This window comes from Motacilla alba, chromosome 27, assembly GCF_015832195.1.
Source record: "Motacilla alba alba isolate MOTALB_02 chromosome 27, Motacilla_alba_V1.0_pri, whole genome shotgun sequence".
Lineage (NCBI taxonomy): Eukaryota > Metazoa > Chordata > Aves > Passeriformes > Motacillidae > Motacilla > Motacilla alba.
The window spans coordinates 4,280,908-4,308,224 of NC_052042.1; the positions used below are offsets into that span (position 1 = coordinate 4,280,908).

At 44.8% G+C, this 27,317-nt stretch overlaps 1 protein-coding gene across 5 annotated transcripts; it reads left to right on the top strand.

Annotated features, from left to right (window-relative positions):
- Positions 1 to 494: 494 nt before the first annotated feature.
- Positions 495 to 25,662, top strand: CDC27 (cell division cycle 27). 5 transcript variants are annotated; one of them, XM_038163023.1, is made up of 19 exons: positions 495 to 707; positions 6,076 to 6,151; positions 9,352 to 9,499; positions 10,505 to 10,630; positions 11,549 to 11,646; positions 12,157 to 12,311; positions 12,433 to 12,647; positions 13,121 to 13,235; positions 15,158 to 15,291; positions 15,408 to 15,507; positions 15,731 to 15,938; positions 16,867 to 17,036; positions 18,300 to 18,452; positions 19,713 to 19,921; positions 20,711 to 20,828; positions 21,059 to 21,187; positions 21,927 to 22,001; positions 22,908 to 23,088; positions 24,332 to 25,659. In XM_038163023.1, exons 1-19 carry the CDS (start codon positions 681 to 683, stop codon positions 24,412 to 24,414), a joined length of 2,520 nt encoding a protein of 839 aa, XP_038018951.1. In that variant the 5' UTR covers positions 495 to 680; the 3' UTR covers positions 24,415 to 25,659. The 5 variants fall into 5 exon arrangements, with proteins under 5 accessions (XP_038018951.1, XP_038018948.1, XP_038018953.1 ...); XM_038163020.1 differs by having other exon boundaries at positions 496 to 707; positions 16,864 to 17,036; XM_038163025.1 differs by having other exon boundaries at positions 497 to 707; positions 15,176 to 15,291; positions 24,332 to 25,662.
- The last annotated feature ends 1,655 nt before the right edge of the window (positions 25,663 to 27,317 follow it).

The following is a 27,317-nucleotide window of genomic DNA, read 5'->3' on the forward strand; positions in this document are numbered from 1 at the left end:
ATCAGCACGGACCCCTCAGAGACGGGGACAGGACCTGGGCTGTGCTGACCCCGACCCTGGGAACGGGGACACGGGAATCCCCAGCCTAACCCAGCGCGGGGGCCGGGCTGGCTCAGGACGCACTGGTCATGGCAGGGGGGAGCCCTCGGGGGTTCCCGACAGACCTGGGGACCCCCAGAGCCCGTTCTGTGGCACCAAGTGCGAGTTCTGCATTCCACGGGCACTCTGAGGGACGAGCGACGAGCCCCGCCCGCCTTCACCGGCCTCCTCACGCTCGGCCATCTCCGTCCTCGCTCGATCATCTCCGTCTCTGCTCGGATATCTCCGTTCCAGCTCGGCCACCTCCGTCTATGTTCGGCCACCTCCGCCCCAGTTCGGCCATCTCCGGCACCGAGTTTCCTCCCGGCTGCCGAGCGCGGATTTCCCAGCTGTTTTCCGTCGACGCTCGGCTCTTTCCGCCTGCGCCTTCGGGTATTTCCGGCAAACGGTTCGGGTATTTCCGCCGCCGGTTCGGGCGGACTCGGCGCCCGCCGGCCTCGCTCGCTCCGGTAACGGTCGGTGCGGGTTCAAATGAGCCGCGGCCGGGCCGGGCCCCGCCGTGACTCGCTCTGAGCCGGGCCGGGACCGGGGCCACCCCGCTCGGGCTCAGCGACCAGGAGGCGGAGGCCGGGGAGAGCAGGATGACGGTGCTGCAGGAACCCGTCCAGGTACCGACCCCCGGGCGGCTCAGGCCCCAAAGCCTGGCCCGGCCCGGGTTAGGCCTCCCCGCCCGCTCTGGGGCCGGGGCTGCGGGCCGCTCCCAGCGGCTCCTCGGCCGGTGGGCCCGCAGGACCTCCAGCTCCTCCGCCTTCCCTCCTGCCGGAGCCCGCCGAGCTTCCCCTTCCAGCCTCCCGTCCCCATCCCCGGGCCGGCCGCGCTCGCCCCTCTGCCCCCCGGGCCCCCGAGGGACGTGCCGGTGTCCCCGCCGCTCCTCCGGCGATTCGGCTGCCGGGAGAGGGCCCCCCGCGGGTCCCCCGGGAGACCTGTTGATACTTCGCTCACCTTTCCGCGTTTGCTGCCGTGTCGTGTTTAAATGCTCGCAGCGTGCTCGGATCCCTCCGTGTCGTGCGGGTGAAGGACGTTCCTTCTTCCCAAGGAGTTGTTTTTTTTTTTTCCCGGATTGATGGGAGACCTAGGAGAGAAAATAATGTAAATTTCGTTTTTCTCTCGTGTTTCAGTCTCGCTGCAGTCACTCTGCTGGGTTTCCTGCTCTTGTGTTCAGCCTTCCCATCCAAAAGTCGTGATTCACAGAATTAAGAGCTGCTTTTTCTTTCCGCAGTTCCTGTATGACCATTCTCTGACTTTTCATAATCTTCATTAATCTGTCGTCTCTTTCATGTTCACGTTCTTTTTTTAAAATATATTTTTAGCATTTTAACAGGATGTTTTGGGCTTTTTTTCTAGTTACATCAAGAGGTTCCTGGCAGCAGCGTCTTGTTAGAACACGATTGTGTTCTGTAATGAACATAGTGAGAGTTCTTGCTTTTGGTTCTTTTCTTCCTAACGAAAAGGTGGAAGGGGAAGAAAGGCCCCTGTGGAAAACCATCCTGCTGACTTCACCCTGTCCGTGGAAGATGGTGACAGTGAGGGCATTCTTGTAGACCAGGGGTTTGTGTCCTTGATGCCACTGCTCTCCTCATCCCCTGGGAGCAGGGGTCAGTGCAGTGCTGGGAATGCTTTTGGCCACCTGGTCCCTCTGCTGCAGAGGCTGTCCTGCACCGCTGCTGTTAGCTGTGGAGCTGGGCTGGTTGTTTTGCACCACTTGGGTATTCTAGGAAAACATGGGATTACAATAGAAGAGGAAGCAGGAATGCACTGCAGTGTGAATGAGTGAAGCTGACGGGAAACAATACCAAATGTTTCCAGTGCTCTGCTAACTAGACTGACCAAGTGGAAACACCTGCCCTCCTGAGAGCTCCCTGATAGAAATGTGGGGTCTTGTTGTGGTATTTCAGCATGGTAAAGACCCCTCTAATGCTGTTCTCCATTCTTAACCTCTTCCCAACTTGGCTGTGTTGATGAGGCTTTGCTGTGTTGAATATATAGATTTTTTTTTAAAAGCCAGCTCATTCCTTTAGCAGTAGCTCTGCTGCTGTCAGTTTTACTGCTGTTCCTTGCTTACAGGAGTGCTGGTAAGTTTAGGAATTATTTGTGACTGGCTGAAGTCCATTGCATTTCTGAATTCCCAGTTTAGCTGAAGTCCACGTACTTAGCTCTGTTTTTATAATTTTCTTAAATGAAATTATTGGGGAAGTTGACACTAGTTCTCATTTTTGTCATTGCAGAGATTTTTCCTGTCTATTTGTTGGTTCTCTCCCAGCCTTTCAGATGTCTACAGGGCTCAGCATTCCAGGAAAACACTGTCATCCTTACATCCTCACAGCTGTGATGTTACTTATTTGTCACAGCGTGACAGATAAATAACAGAATTTGTGTTTGTATGTAGCCTCATAAATGTTGTGCTTTAATTACATGAAATTCGTGTCCCAGAAGGCGTTCTGGCCACTGGTTAGGTTTTTGCTAACTTTTAAAATTCTTTTAAGTTGAACAGAGTGCCAGAGTTTAGAGCCCTGTGCTGTACTTCCTGATATGGTCGATTTAAAACCCTTCAGCTCCAACATAAAACTGTGTCCCACGTGCTGAGAAACAGGCTGGATGCCTTCCAAATACTTCTGAAAAAACATCTTGGGAAGAAAACGAGCGCTTTGCTTGGAATTTAGCAGTTCAAGGTGATCATCTGCTGTGAGTCACTGGAATGGTGCTTGAACTTGGCTGCAGGACCAACGTGTGCTTGTTCAGTGGGCAGAGTTTGTGTAACTGGGGAGTGCAGCACAGCCCATCCCAGAGCTCTCCTCCTCCCTGCCCACCCTGAGGACTGAAATCATGGCAGAATCTGCTTAGCATGGCAATAAGCTTGGAAAACAATTTCCAAGGTTGGATAACTGTCAGGAGAGAACATCTCTTAGGAGCTCTTTGGCTTAGATATGAAGTGACACTGGGACAATGCACAGGATTTTCTGGGTAGAAGATGGGCCTGTGTGAATCTGATTTTATTTTCCTGCTCTTCTTTTCTGAAGATGCCTTGCTGCAGGGCTGTGTATGGTAGTTCTGGAATTCCTTGTTAATTTTACATTTCAAATTAGTTATTTTTAAAAAGACTGATTAGGACCTGGAGGTTCATTCTCTCTGCAAGCCCGCTTGAATAAAATGTGGAAACTCTTCCAACTTTTCTCCCTCCTGTGAGGCAGCCCTGAGAACAGGGCTGAGAACACTTTTCTGGTGTGGTTTAGCAACTGTACCACTAGTGCTGTGTACATGCATTGTGCTTCTAGAACAAACTAAATTACTGTGCTGTATTGAGATTAATGTTCCTGCCCTGGATGGTGGGCAGGAGATCCTCTCTCTTGAGGCAGTCATGGTTTAGACATCTTGTTCTCATGGACAATTGTTGCTGCATAGGTATGGCTGATTCCCTGCTGCCTTCCTTTCCTCCTGCTGCTCTTTTAGGAGAGTGTGTGAGGATCCAGACTCCAGCATGGGTCAGTTGAGGGCAGGAGGCACATTCTGACCTGCAAAATGATAATTGCTAGAGAACAGGGATTCCACCAGCCTGTTTCTTGCTTTCACTGGGACTCTGCTCAACAACAATTGTTATTTGAGCCAGTGTGTAGTGTAACTCTTACAAAGTGGCTGTGACATAGCCCCAAATCCCTCGTGTCCCCTCTTAGCCTTTGGCAGGATTGTTCCTGGCAACTTGCTCTGGTTTGAGCAGTCAGATGACCCTGATTTTCCCACTCCCACCCCCACACCTTTGTTTGTAAGCTGGCTGAGTTACAGCCCTGCAAAGACAGGATTTTTAACCTGCCGCAACTTGGCTGGATTCATCTAAACGTCACTTGTGACTTGGTGAAGGAAGAGCTGCTTTTGGGAGCAAGAGAAGTGGCACACCTTGGGCTGCTCTGCCTTCAGGATGGCTTAAAAGATTGTAACCCTGACCTTCTCTCTCCCTGCTTGTCCTGCTCTGTCTGCAGGGCGTGGAACCACCTTCAGCCTGGGGTCCTTCCAAGGCATCAGGGAGGAATCACTTGAGGAGGCTCTGAGGCTCAGTTATCTGAAATGTGGAATACAAGCAGAGGGAAACAATAGTGTGCTTGTATTGTAATGATCAGACTGAGGGAATTCACTTTTAAATACATCCAGATACTTTCACACAAGCTTCAAAGCACCTGTTGACTTCTTAAGCATATTCCTGGGATCTACTGATAGGAGAAAACAGATTCTCTGTAGAGATTTGTTTATAATATTCCCTGTAGTACTTGGGAGCCCTGGTGTGTGCTGTTCATGACGGCTGTGTGGGCTTCCCGTGAAGAGAACTTGCACAGTTTTCACACCCTGTGTTTGTCAAGTTTGTGTTGGAAGAAGTAGCATATGGTGCATGTAACTCTGTGATGTTTGGATTTTATTTTTTTTTTTAATTTTTTTAGATGAAATTGGCACTTGCCTTTCCAGCTGGGAATAGCACTGCTGGGCACTATTGCTTTCCCTGTGGAAGGTTTATTTTAGTTTTGGAGTGTCTCATGGGTTTTAGAAGCAAATTCTATTTGTCTTTGGTTGCTGGTGACTATTAGAGAAATTCTAGATCACAGTGCCTTGAATTCGTAAGTTCAGATCTTGTTTGGGATCAGTCATAGCAAAACTACTGCAAAATGGCTCTGTGCTGCTGATGGAAAAGGACTTTGGAACTGGAGCAAAGACCCCACGTGGGAAGGATCTGCTGTCCTGATCCCAGCCCTGCCCACCTTGGAGCACAAACTCTGATGAGCACCCACAGCACCCTTGGAGTAGGTGGGGAGGAAATGCTGAACAGATCTTAAATGATTTTTCAAATCCCAGCCTTCTTTTATAGATAACAGACAACTTTTAATGCAATCTGAGGGAAGTTGGCCGAGCAGTTTGTGTGAAACCCTCTTATCCCAGCCCTAGACAGTTCTTGTGTGTCAGCTACTGGTGACAGCAGTGCCAGTGAATGGCACCTGCTTTGCTGCTGGGCAGGTTGTACACCTGTGTGCGTGTTTGTTGCACTGGAGTTGTGCCATCCTTGCAGTCTGCACAAATTCTGATTGTCACAAACCCAGGCCTGGTGCTTGTGAAAAAGACAGCAGTACCTGGGAGCAGGATTTGGCCAAGTGTGAGTGTGTGAGGAAAACCAGGAGTAGGTTGTGTTCATCTGTGCTTGTAGAAAACAACTTGTCTGGGATTTGGCCAAGTGTGAGTGTGTGAGGAAAACCAGAAGAAGGTTGTGATCATCTGTGCCTGTAGAAAACAACTTGTCTGGGGTTTGGCCAAGTGTGAGTGTGTGAGGAAAACCAGAAGAAGGTTGTGTTCATCTGTGCCTGTAGAAAACAACTTGTCTGCTTCACTTGCATTGCACTTGTTCTTGGGTGCTGCTCCACAGCTGGTGGCAGTGAAGAGCTGGCTGAAGACCCAGCAAAATGCTGCACAAAAAGCAGTGGATCCTGTTCACCTTGGCCCTTAAAGGAGCACTGAAGCCTCTTCAGGGAAGATCCTTTATATGAAGGTGTTTAATCAACACGAGTCTCATCTTGACCAACGCTGAGAGGTTTCTGGGCCTGTTGGGCTTTGGTTTGGCATCTTGGGAGATGCTTGAATGGGATACTCCGACCAGTTGGGGTTGGATTTTGGTTTTATCTTTACTGAAGCTGTTGTCGTGTGGTGTTGAGTTGTGCACCAGGCTGACTCAGTAATTTCTGAGGGATTTGGATAATTGTGGCTGGTAACGAGTGAGAAACACTCTGAGGTTGATACATGCCTTCAGTGCAGAGTTTGGTGGGGATTTTTAAACCTCCTTCCTAATATGTAGAACAAATACAACTTGGCTGGCGTGCTTATCCTCCCCTTTCGTTTTACAGCTCTATAAAACCAAGCTGAACTTTGCCTTTTGACAGTGAGAGGTGATGAGTTTTTTTGCATTTTCAGAGCTCCCCACTAAATGCAGATGGTTTTCTTGCCTTGCAGGCTGCTATCTGGCAAGCACTGAACCACTACGCGTATCGCGATGCCGTGTTCCTCGCAGAAAGGTTATATGCAGAAGGTGTGTACTTTGCAATTATAAAGCTGATGCTTTTTTTTTTCACTTTTAATTTGAGATTTGTGAACCTCTGCTCCTGCTTTATTTTCCTCCTGTTTTGATAATGAAGTTTAGCTCTCTGCTCGGGGAAAGCAGAGGAATGCCTTGCAATTAGGTTGGAAAATCAAATCATGTAACAGCAGCAATGTTATTTCACAGTAAAATCTCCTTAAAATTAAATTCAGATTGGTGCATTTAAGTGCAGTGTTTACAGTGATCTGGTTTATGGTATCAAATGGGAGAATGTTGGGGGTTTTTTAATAACCCTCAAGCATTGCATGCCTTCCAAGGGCACTTGAGGATAGAGGCTGCACACAAATTCTACAAATTGGCTTGACATTGAAAGCTGTCTTTGCTGATAATGCTGCTCAGATATGTTGATTGGCTCAAAGAGAGTCTTGTGATGGTGAGAGAAAAGCACTGTGAAATTGAGACAGTGAGGATCAGAACATATGGAACAGGTATCTCCTGCTGAATCCCTGCTAATTGTTACTTCATTGGAAAGCTGTCAGGGCTGGGGTGTCTTGGGCAGTGAGCAGGCAGCAGTGACACAGATCTGTACTTTCTCTGGCTCCTTCATCACTTTTTTGGTGTGTTCTAGCACCTTTTATTTCTTTAACCTTTTCTCCATGACCTCAGATAAGCTTTTTGTTCTTCTGTACTTCTTTCTCCTTGATACTGGTGGTCAGCTTTCCTTCTCTGTTTTGAAAGGTATTGTTCCTTAACCACAACACAAAAAAACCCCCAATCCTTAAGCTAAAATACAAACATCATATAATTTCTCATGTTAAACAACCTGAGCTTATAGTTTGAATTAAACTGTATAAGCTGTTTCATGCTCTGTTTTGTAATGAAATATTTTGCCTGCCATGCCCACAATGCAGTTCTTAACAATGGAAGCACAAACCTAAGTTTTGAGAAATAAAGGCTTCTTTTTCCATGTGTCAGGGTTACGAATGGAATTGGGGGTGTTTGATCTGGTGCCAAAATGAGAAATGTTGTGTGGAGTATTATGGAACCTGATAATCCAGGTGTTTATGAAGAAAATAGTGTTTTAGGGATGACAGAGCTCCCCTGAACACAACACACTGTGAGGTGCAGGGAAATGGCAGATTGAAGATAATTGCCAGGGATTTAGGAACAAAGAGAATCCACTTTTTGCAGCAGCCAGGCAAAAAATACCTGACTTGATAGTGACACATCTTTACAGAATAATTCTCTGCAAGAATATTTCAGACAGCCTTTTTCAGTGGCCAGCAGTGCTGAGAGAAAGCAGCACGAGTGCTGATACTCAGTGCAAGCAATTAACTGCTAACAAAACATCTGGCTCCTGGTTAAAATAAGTGGTTCCACTGCAGAGTGGAAGCTGCAGAGTACTGAGTCACTTGAATAGTGGCTCCATGATGGCAGGAGTGATTTCACCCTGAGAAAAACTTCTTTCAAGTCTACCTGCAATTTCTGTCCTTGATGGGACATCTGTGGCTTGGTCGTTTCCCAGAACTCTCAAAGTCTGTTAAAGTAGTGGATAAAAATTGATTTAACTTGAATTTTCAGAAAGGTCTTCTGGTGTTTTTAGGGTAAGGCTAATAAAGTGTCCTCTGTTTGGGTCTTCTGTTTCCATTGTCACTGTTCAGGTGATGACAAGAACTTAAAATAGTCAGTTTTCAGGGAAACAAAGGATTTGGGCAGATTCCCAAAGAGGTTTTTATACAGTGCTCATATTGATTTTTCTAAAGATTTCCCTATAGGTGGGCGAACAAACACCAAAATTGTTTCTTTAATGCTGAATTCCATTTGCAGGATAATGTCTTCTGAAAAGTAGAAAAGTAACGTGGGTTTATTAAGTGGCTGGAGTTTGAAGTTGCTTGCATTCATACACAGCTTTTGATTTAAAATATCATGGTGTGAGGGTGATTGGAGTGTAACATTTGGGGAAGTACAGAGTGGGTTAAACCACCACGGATGTACAGAATCAGTGAGTTTACAGAAAGGATTAAAGTTACTTCAGGGGTTGATTCTGTCCTTTATGGTGTAATCATGAGTGGGTCTGACCTCAGTCTCAAACTGGGTGCCAAGTCAAGCTCTTGGAGTAGAACTTCCTCAGTGTGCTGCATAATTCATTGCAGTGGGAGAAAATTTGGAAACGGACATCAAATCTAAATAGTTCCAGTCTCTGCCATGAGGAGGTGTTTCTGCCCTGATCCCTCTTGTTCTCTGTTTAAATAGAAATGACTTTTCCTGATGCTTGACTACTTCATCCACAATTTAGAAACTTGTGAGATCTCAGCTTGGGAAAAGGATTTATGGAATCCCAGAACGGTTTGGGTTGGAAGGGACCTCAAAGCCCATCCAGTCCCAGCCTGCTGTGGGCAGGGACACTTTCCACTGTCCCAGGTTGTCCCAAGCCCTGTCCAGGTTGTGGGAGAACTCGTCCCTTTTGCTGGTTCCCAGCATAAAGCAGCCAAAGCACCTGAAGGGTGCAGTTAAGCCACGTTCCTAATGAAATGATGAGAGTAGGCAGCAAAAAGGACAGGGCTCAATGTTGGGGAAGACTGGTAACTGACCAGCTTTAATAGTCATTAAAATCAGAAAATCTTCTCCACTGAGCCGTGTGAAGGTAAAGATTTGAGTGCTTTAGAAGTAAAATTGCAAATGGAAAAAGACCACTTGAAATTGGGATTAAAAGTGGCTTGGGCTGGAGTAGATCTTCCTTCTGGAAGTTGTACTTTGGAACAGCCGTCGTTGTTCCAGTGTTTATGCACTCCTTAAAGTAGAGCAAAGTGTTGGTGGCAGGAGTGGTGACACTGAGCCAAGTCAGTCTTGGTGTGGCCAGCAGGTTGCTAAAGTAGCTCTGGCCTGGCTGCTTTCCTTGGCTTGCTGCTGATCTAACTACAAGCTGGCTCATCACTTATTCAGGTCGGGTAGCCAGAAGGATCAAAGTTCCTTTAAAGCTGTAGATGTTAAGAGTTCATCTTGACTAGCCAAGGAAATGGCAGAGGAAGTTTGGTAATCACCAACAGATAGAGAGGGCTTCATTCAGGAATGAATTTCTAATACCAATTGTCATTTTCTTCCATCTTGTCCATAGCTGGCTTTTACTCCCTGGCCCCAAATTTTTTTGTACTGAAATGATTAACATGTAAGTGATGATTTTTATTTTCCAGTACACTCAGAAGAAGCACTGTTTTTACTGGCAACGTGTTACTACCGCTCAGGAAAGGCCTACAAAGCTTACAGGCTCCTAAAGGGACACAGCTGTACCACCCCACAGTGTAAATACCTGCTTGCAAAATGTTGTGTGGACCTCAGCAAGTAAGTAAATCCTTCATGTTCTGTCCAGGGTTACAAATGGATTTATTTTTTTGCTTGGATTTCTCTTTTGGAAGGTGTTGTCTTGTATAAACTAGAAATTCATTGGTCCTTCAGCACAAAAGATTGAGTTCAATTTATTTTGCTTTCAGATGAGCATTAACCCATGTTGCAAAAACCTCTAAAAGTTGTTGAGTAACTTAGACAGGAATTGCCAAGCTGTGTGGAGAGCAAACAGGCCTCTTATGGGCTCATTTATACAGCTCTGCCTTATTTTCTTGTGGGGATGGTCTGTGCTGATAGAAGCATACACCTACAAGTAAAATTTCAAGTGGTGGCAAGAAAAGGTGATTTGTTTGTTCGGGTGTTTGGGCTCAGATGCCTGAAAAATGCCTCCCACCCCAGCAGTTGTATCGAGTAATTTTGAAGCCTGACAGCCAGTGGCCTGTTCCGTGTGAGTGCTGCTGTTCCTGCAGGTGGAGGAGGTGCAAACTAAGCCTTTTTCTCCTTTTGAGCCCTTCTTGCAAGAAAGAAAGGCACTGCAGTCCATGATCTCTGCCATATCCCAATATTGGCTCGTAGCTCAGTGCATGGGGGGCCGTGCAGATCGTGTTTCTTTGGGAAACAAAGCCAAATTAAGCACTGGTTTTGCTTAGATAAAGCACCTTCAAAGATCAAGTGTCATGAAGAGTCCCTTGTCCTTCATGCTAGGATTGATCACTTTTGGAAAAGTCATGCTGAATTTTGCTGAATTTTGTGCCTCTGCCTTTGGCTTTGTTTTGTTTTTCTTCCCTCCCAGTAGAGCTGTTTGACTGCAGAGTGCTGAACCTCCCTGTTGTAGAGGAATCCATGGGTTACTTAATGTTCATTTGCAGGAGCTGCTTTGTGGTTTAAAAACCTGTGAACACTGACAGTGGATTTCTGTTTTTGTTTGCAGCAGGGTGAAAACACTGGACTGCCAGTCCTGTGAGCCTTGTAACCCCTTTAAACCTCTTGTTTTTTAAAAAGGCTTGCAGAAGGAGAGCAGATCTTGTCTGGTGGAGTGTTGAATAAACAGAAAAGCCATGATGACATTGTTATGGAGTTTGGTGACTCTGCATGCTTTACACTCTCCTTACTGGGACATGTCTACTGGTAAAGTTGCTTTTTCATTTTGCCCAATAAAGTTGGAAAGTTTTTACTTGCCCAAGCTCAGGTTTAGTCAAACATATCTTTAGTCATTACAGGAGACACCTCTCTCTGGGCTCCACCATTTTGGAGCATGATAAATTCAGGTGGATAATTGTGGAATCAATCTGATTTGGGAATGGTTAATTTTAATTTTCACCCAAAGACTGAAAACACAAATTCCTCTTTTCTGGGTGGATAAGAATGCAATCCAAAAGCCTGAGAGTTTTAGATACCTTTGGATTTGCTCTGTATTCCTCCCTAAGAAAAACTCTCAGCTTGTTTCTCAGTGCTACCATTTAGATTTTTACTATCTGTATTATATGCACGTAGCTCTAACCCTCAAATCAAATTTCTGAGGGTGCCAGGCAGAATAACTTGACAATTGTAAATGTTTTGATTTTGCTAAGATGCAAGAAGGGTTTCAGTAAAGGTGAATGATTGATTGAATAGGAGTAATTGGGCTCTACTACTCTTATCTATTTTCAATTATTTTCAAAATTATTTCTTTGTAGCCAAATACTCTAGTGTTCAGTTTAGCTGCTATTTCTTTGCAAAAATATTACCCGTAGACACTTAAGATGTCTGGAAGGCTGGCAATCAGGTTACTGTTGGCAGAAAAGAAACAAGCTGTTGCAAAGAGCTGCATCTTCCTAAAAATGAAAATTCTCAAGCTATTCTAGTGCTTATGTAACTTTTTTTGACAACTGTGTCTAAATATGTCAAGTAACTTCAAAAGAACTCAGTATTTCTTGGGCTTGAAACACGAGGAATGTTTCTATGCCTCTCAACATGTTTTTGTTTTCCAACTCTTCTTCTGGAAAACTCTCTTGAACAGAAATGCTGTTCTGAGTTTCCCTGTGAACTGTTTCATTCTTTTTGCAGCAAGACAGACCGGCTTGCCAAAGGATCAGAATGTTACCAAAAGAGCCTTAGTTTAAATCCTTTCCTCTGGTCCCCTTTTGAATCACTATGTGAAATAGGTGAGTCTGCAGAACTGTTTTATCTTGGGAGAGATTTTTTTGAGCAGCAACTAATTTAAAATACTTTGCCATTGTTTAAAACTTCTGTCTTGTTTTCTTCCATTTTCATTATTTATGCATTTTTGGATCTAACAATCCAAATGTGCTTTCCAGCCTACATTTAGTAGACACTTAGAACCTTTTTCTGAGAATAGCTTGAAAAAAACAATGTATGAAAATTATTAAAAACATTGATTGTCCAGGGTTTTGTAGTAGAAGAATGGAAGAATAGTTCTGCTTTAGTACAAAGGGCTCAGAGTGACCTGGTCTAGTGAAGGGTATCCCTGCTTATTGCAAAGGGCTGGAATGACATATTCTTTAAGGTCCCTTCCAACCCAACCCAAATGTTCTGTGATCCTATGAAATGTTTTAAAACACTCCTAAAATCCTTTATCCCCTGTCCTCGATTCAGACTGAATATTCAGTGTATAGAGCCAGGAATAACTATTCAATCTCCTTTGACTCTTACAGGTGAAAAGCCAGACCCTGACCAAACGTTTAAGTTAACATCCTTACAGAACTTCAGCAGCTGTCTGCCCAACACTTGCACAACAGTGGTGTCTAATCACAACATATCCCACAGACAGCCCGAGAGTGTCCTCATGGAGACACCCCAGGACACAATTGTGAGTTTTGCTCCAATCATCGTAAAATCATTTGCTGAAATCGGTTTGTTTATCCAGCTTAACTGAAAAGCTTTAATTAGACCATACCCTGAGTACCTAAGAGCTGCCTTTTATTCTTCAGGAGTTGAACAGAATCAACCTAGAGTCCTCCAATTCAAAGTATTCCTCCTTGAATTCGGATTCTTCCATGTCTTACATTGACTCAGCTGTGATTTCCTCAGATTCTGTCCCTCTGGGGTCAGGAACTGCCATATTGTCCAAACAGGCTCAGAATAAACCAAAAACTGGACGGAGTTTACTGGGGGGACCTGCAGCTTTGAGCCCACTAACTCCAAGGTAAGTCCTTGGGATGGCCAACCTCAGTGCAGGGCTGAGCTGCTGCTGCTCTTTGGGGTTTGGAGCAGGAGGGCTGGAGCTGCACAGCAGACTCAGACACTCGTGGTAGTAGAATTTCTGTATAAGGGAAACCCAAACAACTTCAGGAACTGCTCTTGCTCCTAGTGTTGATCTCTTCTGGTTTTTAAACAAGCAGTTGGTTATTTGGAGAGGAATTGTTGATTCAAGATACTGCTTCTTGCTGTATTCTCACTTGAAAAATCTCTGAAGGAACATGCTACTGCTCTGAAATAAACTTTATTATTAAGAAAGGCCACTGTAAAGAGCTTTTCTTGAAGTTCAACTCCTGATGATCCTGTGGGTCCCTGCCAGCTCGGGATATTCCATGATCTGGGTCTGTGTTTTAACCCCTGCATCAGACCAGCTCTCCAGGTCTAACATTCACACCCTGACCCTCTCTGGTTTGTTCTCAGCTTTGGAATTTTGCCACTAGAAACCCCGAGCCCTGGAGATGGATCCTATTTACAGAACTACACCAACTCCTCCTCTGTCATCGATGTGCCATCCACCGGAGCACCTTCCAAGAAGGTACCTTGCATTCTGGAGCTCAGCTGCTCCTCTCAGAGCTTGACGCTGTGGTGCACTTTAAAGAACAACCCATAATACAGAGCAAAAAAACATGGGGAGCTGAGTTTTCCCCAGGCTGTAGTCGCTGGACTAACCTAGGGAAGATCTCTTGTGTTCTGTCCACCTCCCATCACAGAGGGTTGCACAAACACTGAAGCTTCCCAACAACAGCAGATTCAAACTTTTCAGTTTGCAGGGTGGAGTGTGAGGACTTGGAATTGTTTGTTTTATTTATTTAATGTGTTTTCTGAAGCCTCAAGAAAGCTGAAGCTACTGACCTCTTGCAAGTAGTTCTTGAGCTGTAGTTTACAGACCAGTGTAATAAAAATCTTGCTGCTGGTCTGTGAAGGACTGAGAGGATGGTGCTGTGTCACTCAGCAAAGTCTTGGGTAGGGGAAACTAAAAAATGCCTTTTTTACTCAGGGAGAAACTGCTGTAGTTGCCATAGTGATAAATGAGAGGTGGAATGTTGGTGACAGTTGAAGAACTGTTTGTTCCTTTCTAAAAACAAAAACCTGAGGATGTTTCCCTGTATTTTTAGTAAATCTACAAGTTGCATGAGGGGTGTTGGTATTTTATAGGGGACACTATTTTGAAATAGTGTTGAATGTCTCAAAAAGTAGAACTTGGGTTGCCATGTTTGCTCTGGACAAATCTTGATGCTGTGCCAGTCTGAAAGGGAAATTTGGGGCCTGTGCTAAAACAGTCCCTCAGGAATGTGCTTTGTTTGGCTGATGCAATTCCCACCCTGTGCTTGCTCAGGACCATTTGGAAACAGTGGCTTGTGCTGCACTGTGCACATATAGAAAGGTAAATCTCCACAAGTCTGAAAATGAAAATAAAGTTAGTAAGGTGCAGCTCTTCTGAGAGCTGAAGGGCTTTGGGAAACCAAGTTGGATTTGCTGCTGTTTTGTTGCTTTGCTGAGTGTGACCCAGCAGCACTGAGGTGTAAATTTCACTACTCCACCCTTGGGCCCTGCCCAGGTGCAGCTGGGCCACTACCAAAACACAAATATTAAATACATTTTAACAAACAGCTTAAATTCTGGTTCGTGCTTTGTCCAGTGCAAGAGGTGACTGTGCCAGTTCCACTTTGCTCTTCCAGTTCTGTGTCAGACAAGGTTTGGTGGAGCTGTGGCTGAACAGAGGCAGTTTCCTAGGAAACACATAAGTGAGTGAAGCATTAGGAGGAATCCAAGGGCTTCCTGTCTGAGTGGGCAAGTTTCCTTGCCACCCAAACCATCTTCTGGTAACAGAATCTGGGAAAGGAATGGAAGGACAGAGCTTTAGGGGGCTGGATAATGCACAAACTGACATTGCTTGTGCTGGTGTTGATCCACTTGTCCCTTTCTGGTGTCTCTTCCAAGCAGCCATCACTGAATTGAATGTTGGTGTTCCTGGAGTGGGCAGAAAGATAATTTTTTTAAAAGCTTTTAAAAAAAAAATATGAAGAGGAGGATCTGTTCTGAAAACAGGCTGAGGTGCTGTGTAGTTTGTGAATGGCTTCTGAATAGGATTGTAATAGAATAATTAAAAATATCTTTCTATTTTTGTGGGGTTTTTTTCACAACTTCCTGCCGTAAAAAGCTTTTAAATATGATGCATTTGAATTCCCTTTTGTTCTTACACAAGCACTTTAACAGAGTTTCTTGCCATTAGATGGAGATTCTAGATCTTCAAATAATGTGCATAAGCTTTGTGGATTTGGTGTTATTAACAGGTAGAAGGAGAAACACTTTGGATGGTTTTCCCTGGGCATGGGGGAACCCTGTCCTTTATGAAAAGAATTCTGTTTCTCCTGGTGCAGTGGTTGGTGGGTGGAGTGGGTTGGGCTTGGCCCAGCAGAGATGGAGACTCCTGAGTGACATAATAACAAACTGCAGAAACTCTGTGTCGTGCAGACTGTCAGCAGGATCAGCCAGGCTGGAACAAAGTCTGTCTTCTCCCAGAGTGGGAACAGCCGGGAAGTCACTCCAGTTCTTGTTGCACAAACACAGAGCTCTGGTCCACAGACAAGGTAAAGCAATCATAGTACTGGAGCATTTCTGCCTAAAGCAAAGCTAAAAGGTACTATTAAAAGTAGAGCAAAGAAGCTTGCCCTCCAGTGTGTAACTTTTAAATTTTTCTCTTCAGTACAACACCTCAGGTATTGAGCCCAACCATTGCTGCTCCACCCAACGCGCTGCCTCGACGAAGCTCTCGCCTGTTTACCAGTGATAGTTCCACAACCAAGGTACCAAACCTCCCAGTGCTGCCCATCCCTGGCTTCCTCATCCGTGCCACTGGGCCAGCTGTGAATTTCCGTGGATTCACAGCAGTTTTAGCAGCTTAAGGACAGATTGTGCAGCGAGCTGGGCATGGTTGTTACACATAATTTTACACAATTCGCTCTCAAGTTGAGATTTCTGGATTTAAAAGACTCTTTTGTATGTGACTCTTACTTTTCTTATTTGCAGGAAAACAGCAAAAAATTAAAAATGAAGTTTCCGCCTAAGATTCCAAACAGAAAAACAAAAAGTAAAACAAATAAGGGAGGAATAACTCAACCAAACTTAAATGACAGTTTGGAAATTACCAAACTGGACTCTTCCATCATTTCTGAAGGGAAAATTTCCACTGTTGCACCACAAATCCAAGCTTTCACGCTACAGAAGGCAGCAGCAGGTCTGTTTGAGCACTGTTGGTCTGTAGTATCAGATTTTACTCTGCTATATCTGGGTTTTAATGTTGTTTCAGTATTTGCTTCTTTCCCATTTCATTTAGCATGCAGCTCTCACCTTTGTGTAGTGATAAAAACCGATTTAATTCAACATCTTGTTAACTTAGGAACTTGTGAAGAAATATCGAGAGTGGTAATTGCCAGCAGATAAATCTTGCAAGCTCTGGTCCTTATTAATAATTAAAGTGTTTTCAAAGTATATAAAGTATTATAGATTGTTATGCAATATATAAATTATGATAATAGAATAAGTAATATTATGATTGTAAGTGTTACATTGCTATAAAGTGCAACTTCAAAATTTTAAAGTGTATAATTTATGACAGTATTATCCTTGGCAACTGATTCAGAGGAGTTACTCATAACCCAGTCACCTCTTAACATGGGCTTTATGTGGTCTGTTCTCTCTTGATGTTTCCCATTTGTTTAAAAACTAGTCTTTATTCAGATTGTCAGAAAATCCTAAGGAAATTGCTGAATTCCCCCCTTTTGGCTCAGTAATGTTTCCAGGCAGCAAGAGGATGTCTCCATGGCTACCAGGCTTGTGGGAACTGCTCAGACCTAAAGAAATGTTTGAATAGCTGCTGGAAATGCAGAACTGCACTCGCCCTGAGCCCCAGAGTTTAAGGACTCATTATTTTCTGGCTTCCTTTACAGAGGTTGATAATCAGAATATCATGCTCATGTTAATTAAGTGTATAATGTAAAGAGTATCTAAACCTTATTTGGAAACTCCTGAAAGGTTTTCATGGGCAAATTCAGGAGCAGTGCACAAGGGAGAGCTTTTGGGATTAGCACTTCCTGGTAAATAAGTCTCAGCTGTCTTTTTTTCTTTTCCCCCCGCTTTTATTTATTGTGTTTTTCTCCTAGAAGGTTTGATGAGCCTTCTCCGGGACATGGGGAAAGGTTATTTAGCCTTGTGCTCATACAACTGCAAAGAAGCCATCAATATTTTGAGCCATTTGCCATCCCACCACTACAACACAGGCTGGGTGCTGTGCCAAATTGGGAGAGCTTACTTTGAGCTGGCAGAATACATGCAGGTAGGAACGGGGGCCAGGCCTTCCTCTTCTCACTTTGCTTTGGCAGTTTTACACAAAACCTGCAGATCTCCTCTAAAATCTGTGAGAATTTTGCAGTTGTGGTAAATGGATAAATATAAAAGTTACACCTGGAATGGATTTAGGTCTTGGATCTGCTTCATTAGAGTTTTTTTATTTGAGCTTTCCTAAAATTTTTTCTTAATGTAACTTCCTCTTGTATCCAAAGTGTTGGGGTCTGCTCCTTGTGTCCTGTGCTGATGGAATTATTTGCACTGCACTGTTTTAGAATAGATCACCCAACAATTTGAGCTCTAAACCAAAAAACTTCTCTCCATTCTGGTTAATTCTGATCACATCAGTGACCCAGATTCCCTTCCAGCCTCACAAATGAGGCATTGGCACGGCTGAGGTGATGCCAAACTGCTCCAGGATCAGAAGTGAGCAGTTCAGGGTAATCCCAGAGCTCACCTCTCCTTGGCACTGCTGTCCTGACAGCTGATGTGCCTGTTTGCTAAGTTCTTAAAGCACTCCTTGGCATAATGTGCAGGAGACAAAGGAGAGGAAGGTTTTGAGCTGTGCAGTCTGTTTCCAGATGGAACATGCTGGGTGCATTCATAGATTATTTAGAAAATTGAGGTTACAGATTTTAATCACAGAATTCCAGGGTGGTTTGGGTTGAAGGAGACTTCAAAGCTCATCCAGTGCCACCCCTGCCATGGCAGGGACACCTTCCACCATCCCAGGCTGCTCCAAGCCCTGTCCAGCCTGGCCTTGGGCACTGCCAGGGATCCAGGGGCAGCCCCAGCTGCTCTGGGCACCCTGTGCCAGGGCCTGCCCACCCTGCCAGGGAACAACTCCTAATTCCCAATATCCCATCCATCCCTGCCCTCTGGCAGTGTAAAACCTTCAGCCCTTATCCTGTCACTCTTTATTGGGATGGTTAACAGTCATAACTGGCCCATAAAAGTCTGTTGCACTCTTTCTGGTTTTGTGGATAGTGTTTTTGCCTCGCTCAAGCATGGCTAGAAACAGGAATGCAGCTGAGTCAGCAGGAGGGAGAGCTGGCTGCATTCCTGCTGGCAGAAGTATCCTGGGATACAGTCACTTCCTTCCCTTGAAAGGAAAGTTCAGGGCTTGCAGCTCTGTGTGGAGCACTTGAAAAGCAAAGAGGATGCTCAGGCTGGACCTGAGGCCTTGGACCTCGACCTCTGTGCTCTGCCTTGGTGGGTGGAATTTTATTTTAAGTTTCATTTCTGTTCTCAGGCTGAGAGAATATTTTCAGAAGTGAGGAGGATTGAAAACTACCGAGTAGAAGGCATGGAAATCTATTCAACCACACTCTGGCATCTGCAGAAAGATGTTGCCCTTTCAGTTCTTTCGAAGGATTTGACAGACATGGATAAAAACTCACCAGAGGTATAAAATGCTGTGGGCTTGAATGAGAAGAGGGGGATTGTCTGTAGTAAAATCAGTGATTCAGAACAGAGCTTTGAGCTCTAATCCAGTGTACTCTCCAGTGGGAATACACCTGAACAGGGCAGAACTGGAGAGGGAGCTGGCAGGGTTGTCTGTTGAACTGCTGATGCCTGAAATGGCACCTTAAAATTTGAATATCAGCTTATGTGGAACAGGTTGAAACCTTTTATCTGTTAATGGTTATTTAAATTTGCCTTGGCACCATTCAGCCAGGAAGATCATGGGTTAGTCAGTCATTCCTGCTGCTGCCAGTGTGCAGAGATAAGGAATATCTTTTCCTGTACCTTTTAATTGCTGCAGCTAATTCACTGGCACTTAAAATATTTGATTCTAGAATTTATTTGCAGACATGATGCTGCACATTTTTATACCGAAGTCCATTAAACTGCAGGGGGTGTGATAATGTAGTCAGGATGTGCCAAAACCCAGAAGTCTTTCAGTGAGTGCCACAGTAAAAAGAAAATCTGTGAGTTGATAAATGTGCTCTTAAGAACTGAGCAAACTGTAGAGGGTGTTGGAAATCTTTTTGGTGGAGGAGGAAATCCAATTCATGTTGTCCTGTTAGTTTGTCCAAGAGTGGAAAACAAACTCAGTGAACAGTTGGTGGTTGTAGTCAGATTAGTCAGGATAGAGGGAAAAGCAGATTCTAATCCAAGCAGTGGAAATAGTTATGTGCTTTGGCAGTGATGCTAAAAATTTGGGGAAGTGGGGGACCCTAGGCTGTGGTGTTTACACTTGATGGGTGCTGAGCAGCAGGGAAAGAGGAGGTTGTTGCTAAAATTCTTCCTCTGCAGATTTCCAGATTTGTCAGCTGGAGGGAGTTGAAGAAGTGAAGTACCATCTCCCCTTTGTTATTCTTAAATATCAAAGATGTTTTGTTTCTGGCCTTTTCAACACCTTCCAAAGCTTTAGTCATTAGTCATCAAAGGATCTAATTGGCACAGACTTGTTGGGTGTCCATGGATTCTCCATTTCTGTAGTTCAGCTTGCTTATTTATCCATTTATTTATTTTAGAAGGTGTGTTTAGCCCTGCTTGCCTCACAGGGATGAGCCTGAACTGTTGATTTATTCCTATTTTTACTTTTTAATCTAGGAGTAAATTAGAATTATTTAAAGCAGTATAGATAAATGTGTTCAGCTCAAACTTAGGCACTCAGAGTAGTAAAAAGGGTTCTGCTCCTGCCCTGCTGTTGTTCCAGGCCTGGTGTGCAGCAGGAAACTGCTTCAGCTTGCAGAGGGAGCACGACATTGCCATCAAGTTCTTCCAGAGGGCCATCCAGGTGGATCCAAACTATGCCTATGCCTACACCCTGCTGGGCCACGAGTTTGTGCTGACAGAAGAGCTGGACAAGGCACTGGCCTGCTTCAGGAACGCCATCAGGGTCAACCCCCGGCACTACAACGCCTGGTAGGTCTGGCCTCGTCCCCTGCTGCTCCCTGGGCTGCAGAATTCCTGCTGGAGGAACATCTCCTGGCAGCTGCCCCTGCTGGAGCTTGATGGAGTCTGTCTGGTTTGGGTTGGAAGGGACCTTACAGCCCATCCAGTCCCATCCCCTGCCGTGGGCAGGGACACCTTCCACCGCCCCAGGCTGCTCCAGGCCCCATCCAGCCTGGCCAGGGACACTCCCAGGGATGGGACAGCCACCTCTACCTACCACTCTTCCCTCCTGGAAGAGAACAAAGCCATTCCTGCAGAGGATGGGGGGCTACTTTCACAAGGAAGGCAAAAAATTGACTTTTTTTGGTTTTCACAGATTGTTTAGGCTTTATTACCCCAGCTATTTGTCCTTTTGGGCAGCATTCTTTGTGCATTATGTGTCCTCAGTTGCAATTGGAGAGATGAGATCTCAGCCTCTTCATCCCTTAGGACATAGTTTCTTACACCTTTTTAATATATAAAGCAGTGAAAGTTAGATCTGTGAGTGTGATAGTGTAAATAACTTAGTGTTGATAACTTTTGTGTGCTTTTATTTAGCAGTTCCTTAGCCAGTCTTGCTGTGTCTCACACATCAGTTCTTCAGCCACCCAATGGATAACAAAAAGGAAAATTTTAGACAGCTTTTTCCCCCCAGGAAATCCCTTCCCACCCTAGATGGGGTTGGCAGGACTACAAAGCATTCCTGCCATGCCACATTCAGTGACAAACGAATTTGGTTAAAATGCAGTGCTGCTTACCAGGATTGTTTCTCTGCTGCAGGTACGGGTTGGGAATGATTTATTACAAACAGGAGAAGTTCAGTCTGGCAGAAATGCATTTCCAGAAAGCACTTGATATCAACCCTCAGAGCTCAGTCCTGCTGTGTCACATTGGAGTAGTAAGTACAGGGCACTGAACTTGCGTGGGGAGAAGGGGTTGGGGTGGAGAGGAGGTGAGGAGGATTCTTCTTCCCGTGAGGAAGCTTGCTCAGATTTAGTCTAGAACTGGGCAAATGCTTTTCTGAAGGAGCAGGTTGTAACTAACCATGGCCAGAAGGGTTTGTCCTTGCCCAGCAGATGAGCTGTTATTTTTCCCCCCTTTTGGAATTGTTGTCTCTTTGTGTGCCAGGTCCAACACGCACTGAAAAAATCTGAGAAAGCTTTGGACACTTTGAACAAAGCAATCAACATTGACCCCAAGAACCCACTATGCAAATTCCACAGAGCCTCGGTGTTGTTTGCAAACGAGAAGTACAAGGTCAGTCTGGCTGCTCAGGGCAGCCTTGAAATTCCTGCAGCTGGGAGTGGGGGTGCCCTGGGAGCTGAATGTGTCCAGGTCACCCTGGGGAGCAGCAGGCCTCGCAGGAAGAGCCTGGGACATGGGAAGCATCCCCTTTGGCAAGTGCCACCCTCACCAGGGTGGCATCAAATGTTTTGATTGTAAGAAAATCTGGGGTCATCGGGTGTTGCTTTTTAAATTATTATTTTAGTCTGACTCACTATCATGAATTTATACTGAATTACTAAAAGATCTCAGCCCATATCCATTTACGTGCCCCATATCCAATTACAGCAATAAGAACCAGCTGTTTCCAAGGTTGTGTTGTGGAGTGAAAAGTCAGAAGTGAAGCAGTTTTGGGCTGATCCCCTGCTGGCCCGAACCCTGTTTAGAATAGAAGATCTTCCCACAGTGTTTATACAGCAGCTTTTCCTCTGGCCGGTGTTTTTTGGCTCCAGAAGACAAGCCAAGTCTGTTCTGAAGCTTGCCTCAGAAACGTGTGTGCACACTGAAAGGGAAAATTTTACTTAAAACTCTTTTTTTTATTTTTAACTGCAGTCTAAATATTTTTCAGTTGAATTCCTTTGTGATGCCAGGTGACTGTCACAGCAGAGTAAAGAGCTCCAGCATCAAGAACTAGTTTAAAAGTAAAGTAGAAGTTTCACTGAAAGTGTTTGGTTTCAAATGCCTAATGCAAACACTCTTTCCAACCTTTCAGTCGGCTTTACAAGAACTTGAAGAACTGAAACAGATTGTTCCCAAAGAGTCTCTTGTTTACTTTTTAATAGGAAAGGTAGGTAAAACTTCACTGTGATCATAAGTTCTTTGGTGTCCTTTGCTGCTTAATGTGAAAATTTGATGTCTGTCACTAAGATGCTTCCACTTGGAGCAGTATTCTAAAAATTCCCAAAGCTTTAAATGCTCACAGCTGTATTATGTGCCAGCTTTTAAAAGCAAAGAGCAGTTAAAGAGAGCTGGAGATGATGATAGTCCATCCCTCAGTGAGCAGAGCTGGTTATTTGCACGTGTAACTATTAAAATACTGACTCATTTCTCATGCATCGTGTCAGAAATACTGAACGAGAAGCAGCCACATTCCAGCCTTTCTTGTGTGAAATGCCAGAGCAGTGATCTGGTGACAGAATCCTCCTTCCCACCACCACCTCTGCTGATAAGCTTTAAATAACTTCTGTACCTTTCTGCTGGGGAGTGTCTGGTCATTGGAAGCACCAAGACAAACTTCCCTCTAACACAGAGCTGGAGAACTCTCTGTCAGCAAGATTTCTTTATTGTGTTTGAACTGGAGAGAGGTAAAAGGATTTGTGCTGAAATGTGTTCACTGGTATTTGTCCAGGAGTAGCTGGACCTCTAAACTGACATGAGTGGCCTTATCTGGACAAACTGAGGTGTTTTCACTGTTTAAATGCTCAACACGGATAAATAACTTCCCCATCTGCCCTGAATGAGAATCTCTTAGCTGCTCGTTTATTTCTTTTAATTTTTAAATAAAAAATTTGCTCTTTCCACACATATTTATTTCCCTTGGGGTTCACATAATAAGTTTTTCATATCCACCTGCTGTTGCTTTCCACAAAACATCACTGAACTGTGCAACATTCATTGCCCAAACCTTCAAGTAGCAGCTTCGTGTAAATGTAGCCTTTTCTGCCTTTTTTTTTTTTTTTTTTTTCCTGTTCAGGTTTATAAAAAGCTGGGTCAGACACATCTGGCCCTAATGAATTTCTCCTGGGCAATGGACCTGGATCCCAAAGGAGCCAACAACCAGATCAAGGAGGCCATAGACAAGCGTTACCTGCCCGACGACGAGGAGCCCATCACGCGCGAGGAGCAGATCAGCGAGTGCTACCCCTACGAGTCAGGTCTGTGCTCCAGCAGCCTCTGTCCCTGAGCTCTGGGGACAGCGCCAGCTTTAGGAGGTGAAACGTTTCTGCCCAGCGAGAGGAGCTCTGGAGGCTCCTCACTCAGAATTCCTTCATTGTCCCTACTTTCCGGGAAGGGTTGTGAAATTCCTGTAGATGTAGTAGGACAGGGATCGTGGTAACTCTAAATTTATACAAATCACGGGTGGCTTTAAGAGTATCCCAGGAGAGCCAGACATTCCCAGGGCTGCAAGTATTCCATCATAAAGCATCAAATCATTTCAGAGTAAATGAATGGCAGCTAAAGTTGTCGTTAGATTTTTCAGAAGTTAAACTGGATGTTGGATCAAAATACTTGGTGTGCTGAATATAAAAGGTGGCTTTTCATGAAGGTCATGGAAGCAGTTTGATTTGGATCAAGAGAAAATAAAACACCACAGGGAGTAATTCACAGACAGGAACAGCCCAGGTTTTTCTTCTCTCAGCTTTTGATTATGGACCTAAATTCCATGAAGCATGGACAGTCATAAATATTGACCTATCTGCAGGCTGAAATGGAGATAGAAAATAAATGCTAATAAGCAATTAAATTCTCTTCCCACAAAGAAGGAACTATAGCAGGATTTGGATTCTTGCTAATAGACAAATGGCTGTGTCCTGCTATTCCAGATTCTCAGCTGAAAAATAGGGAAAGGTGACAACTGTATATCACGTTGGTTTTTATTGGTGCTGTGTGCTTTTTAATATGGGAACTTTACCCTGCACTGCACTTCTGCATGTGTCCAGTTTTTCTCTCCCTGTTCTTGTAATTGGGGTGATTTTGAGCCCCAGCTCCCTGGGCTGAGCCTGTTCTGACCAGGAGATGGAGACAGAGACTGGAACTGCTGAACCACACCTGAGCAGTGCAGGAAAGAACCCAAAGACCAACCAAACAAGGAAAAAAAAATTTAAAAAGGAAAAAAACCAACTTAATCTGTCCAATAAGCATAAACAAAATAAGTGTTGGGCTGTATGACTGTTCAGCTTCCCTGGCTGTGCAGAGAAGGTGTGGAAGAGTTCCACAGCCTCAGCTGAGTGACCCTCTCGGGGTACATGGGACAAATTAAAATAACTTAAGGTAATTTTGGGGGAGAAGCAGAATTTTTCTGTGAATGCTTTGGCTGCCCTGCCTGGGCTGGGCTGGTGGCGGGGGGAGCTGTGCAGTGGGACAGCCCCCGAGCCCAAGGTCTCTTTGTCCCCACAGTGGGCACGGACGAGTCCCAGGAGAGCAGCATGACGGATGCGGATGACACGCAGCTGCACGCCGTGGAAAGTGATGAATTTTAACCTCCAAGAGCCAGTGTCTGAGCTTGAGTGTGTGTGACTGGTACTGTCGTGTTCTCCCCTTCCTTGGCATCCTGGGTTCTACATCTCTGAGCCAGCACTGTCGTTGTTCTCCACTGACACCACGAGTGCACCTCAGACCTGAACTTAGCAGAGTTCATGGCAGTGCAATATCCAGCTGCTGCTGAGTCTGACTAGTTGGCTCTCACACATTTATGGCAGTGACTGAGGAGAAAATGCTGGCTTTGAACTCCCCCTTGCTGGAAAAAAATATCATGGAAGACAGACTTGTGCTTTGCTGTATGGAAGCCAGTAGATGTGGGGATAGTACTAATGACGAGGTGTCTTGTTCTTTTTCCAGAAATGTGTCTTAGTTTGGGTCTTTCTTGGTGAGCAGAGTGCTGAACCTCATTTCCGAGTTCTCCGAGGACAGTGTTGACAAACAGGCTGTTCAAGACTTTTGCATATTGTAGTGTAACTTAAATGCCAGGGAGTGTCAATGACCTTAAAGCTGCAGTGTCTCCAGTGAGCAACCAGGACTGGGCGTGTGTCAGGCCACGTGAAACAGCCCTGTCCCTGCCCAGAGTGCAACTGCAGGAGAATCACATTGCAGGATCAGAGCTTTCATCAAATGCTTTTCATGTTCTAACCATGAGTTAATTTATTCACCCGGTTTTGGAAAGGTCAGTGTTTACTTTGTACTTCTGTCAGCACCACCTCGCTTCATTTTTCGTGCACCCCTTGACCTGTTCTTCCCCCTTTGAAGAATAAAAATGAATAAAGGGAAAAATCAAGAGAGAAACGTAGATACAAGTGTAATGTGAAACACCAAACCCTTAATGCTGTGAGAGTGGGAAGACTGGAAGCCTTAATACAATCAGAACCTTGGTCGAACACATCAAATAATTGTCTCAGATCAGTCTCTCCTTAGGTCTGCTATCACTTGGAAAACTATTTTGTAAAGTGTGGTCCAAGCAGGATGCAAAAATGTGCAATTATTTGTCTTTTTCCTTATTTTTTTTTAAGCTGTTCTTTCAGTTTCCCATTCTAGGAACACTTTCCTTTCCTCGAGGGTCTGTTTCTGAGAGGAGAAAGCTGTGCCACGTTAGTGAGTCCAAACTGCTCTCTGTAGCATTCTGCAGCAGCAACTGGTGCCCTTTGTGCAGTGATGATAAAGAAAGTGTATGATACAAGCAGTTTTAAAGAGCAATTTATGCCTAATAAATTGGGAATGATACAAATTTCATAGCACCGTATTTGTTGTGATCAGTCTTAATGGTTTTTTTTTTCTTTTTTTTTTTTTTTGTAATCTGTTGGGTTTTAGGTGTCTCTTAGTTTCCTTTACACTTCAATTTCTTATGAATTCTGTCCTTGTCCACTTGGCACCTCTTCTGTCCCAGCTTCTCTCAGGTCAAGAGCCACATGGACACCTTTATCCTTTGAAAAATCATCCCCAAGTTCTGAGCAAAAATAGAATTCTGTGATGTGGTGGGGTTTTTTAAAGAAAGGAGGATGGGCAGTGAAAAATAGGCTTCAATTCCCCTGACAGGGTGAAAAAACCCTCTAAAATGTGAGGAATGAGAAGAGGGTAAATGAGCTCTGTGCCCGTGCCCTGCACTTTGCTCAGCTGGGTCTGGGTGCTGCTGGGTTGCCTGAAGATGCTGAGTGAGGCTCTCGCACGAGTCGAGGGTGCTCGGGGTGATTCCCCTTCCTGGAGAGCCTTCCCTGGGGAGCAGCCAGGGCTCAGCTTTCCCTGGAGCTGCTCTGCACCCAGGGCACAGCTCCTGAGCTTCCTGCGTCTCCTGCTGTGGTTCTCCAGCTTCACCCCTCACCAGAGGAGTCTGAGCAGCACCTCCTGGTAAGGTCTGCAGGCAGCACTTGTGGAATGCCACTAATTACCGTGTTAATTGGCTTCCTTTTGGTTCCCAGCATATTTTCTAAACAAAAAGCAGGAGGAAGCAGGTGCTATTTACTTTTCCATAACAAATGTTGTTCGTGTGGGGACCAGAGATCCAGGAATTGTGGGGCCTTTATTCCTTTTTATTTGTTCCCTCAAAACTGCAGTAAAACTTTCAACCCCTCAGAAATAAAGCTTTTAATTGAGCTGGGATGTTCAAAGGATGTTTGTGCTATTTGGAAGATGTAATACATAAAAACATCCCTGGCTTTGTATGTTCATCCTACCTTAAAGGTATTTTCTTTTTTTCCCAAGAATCCAGGGTCACGTTTGGCCCTTGCTGCTATTTTATGTTCTAAGGAGAAACCACAAAATTAGTATTGAAGGACTAAAATTTGGCTCTTTGAGGAGGGGCAGAGAGGAAGAGGCTGTGCATGGAGGCACTGGCAGGCAGGTGAGCAAGTGTTCACTGAAGACAATTAGGGAACTGTGATTTTCTTACAACAAAACTATGGAAGAATGCAAAGCGTGGGTGTGGTGTTACTATTTGCATTGAAACAATGTAATTTGTCCTTTTTTCTTGATTTTTTTTCTTTTTTTGGCTTTTCTTGATTATTTTTTTTTATTATTATTTCAAAAATTGTACAGTCCTAGGGGGGAAAAGTCTTTTCTGTTAATATATTTGCAATTCATGAAAGGATGTGGAAAATCCAAATAAATTACTTTTAAAAGCAGGCTTAGCCCAGGTGCTTTGGGTCAGGGGTGGGATTTGCCCTTCAGGAGCTGGGCGTGTGCCAGAGGTTGGGAAAGGTTCAAGGGCACCTTGGGGTGCACAGGGCTCTTTTCTGTCCTGTGCTACCTGAGCCTCCACGTGTCACCTGTAAATCTACCACAGCCTTCCAAGCGGGCTGCAAGGTCCTGGCTGGAGTTGTGGGTGAGGTGGGAGGTGTGACACGGGTGTGGCACTGGCTGTCAGGACCTGGAGCTGCTGGGATGAGGCCAGAGGAGG

Excerpts from the sequence above, each read along its gene's own strand:
- CDC27 (XM_038163020.1), top strand. The coding sequence starts at position 681 with ATGACGGTGCTGCAGGAACCCGTCCAG. Across the intron at positions 10,631-11,548 it reads TTACTGGGACATGTCTACTG|CAAGACAGACCGGCTTGCCA; the intron begins GTAAAGTTGCTT and ends TTCTTTTTGCAG. Across the intron at positions 17,037-18,299 it reads AGCTGGCAGAATACATGCAG|GCTGAGAGAATATTTTCAGA; the intron begins GTAGGAACGGGG and ends TTCTGTTCTCAG.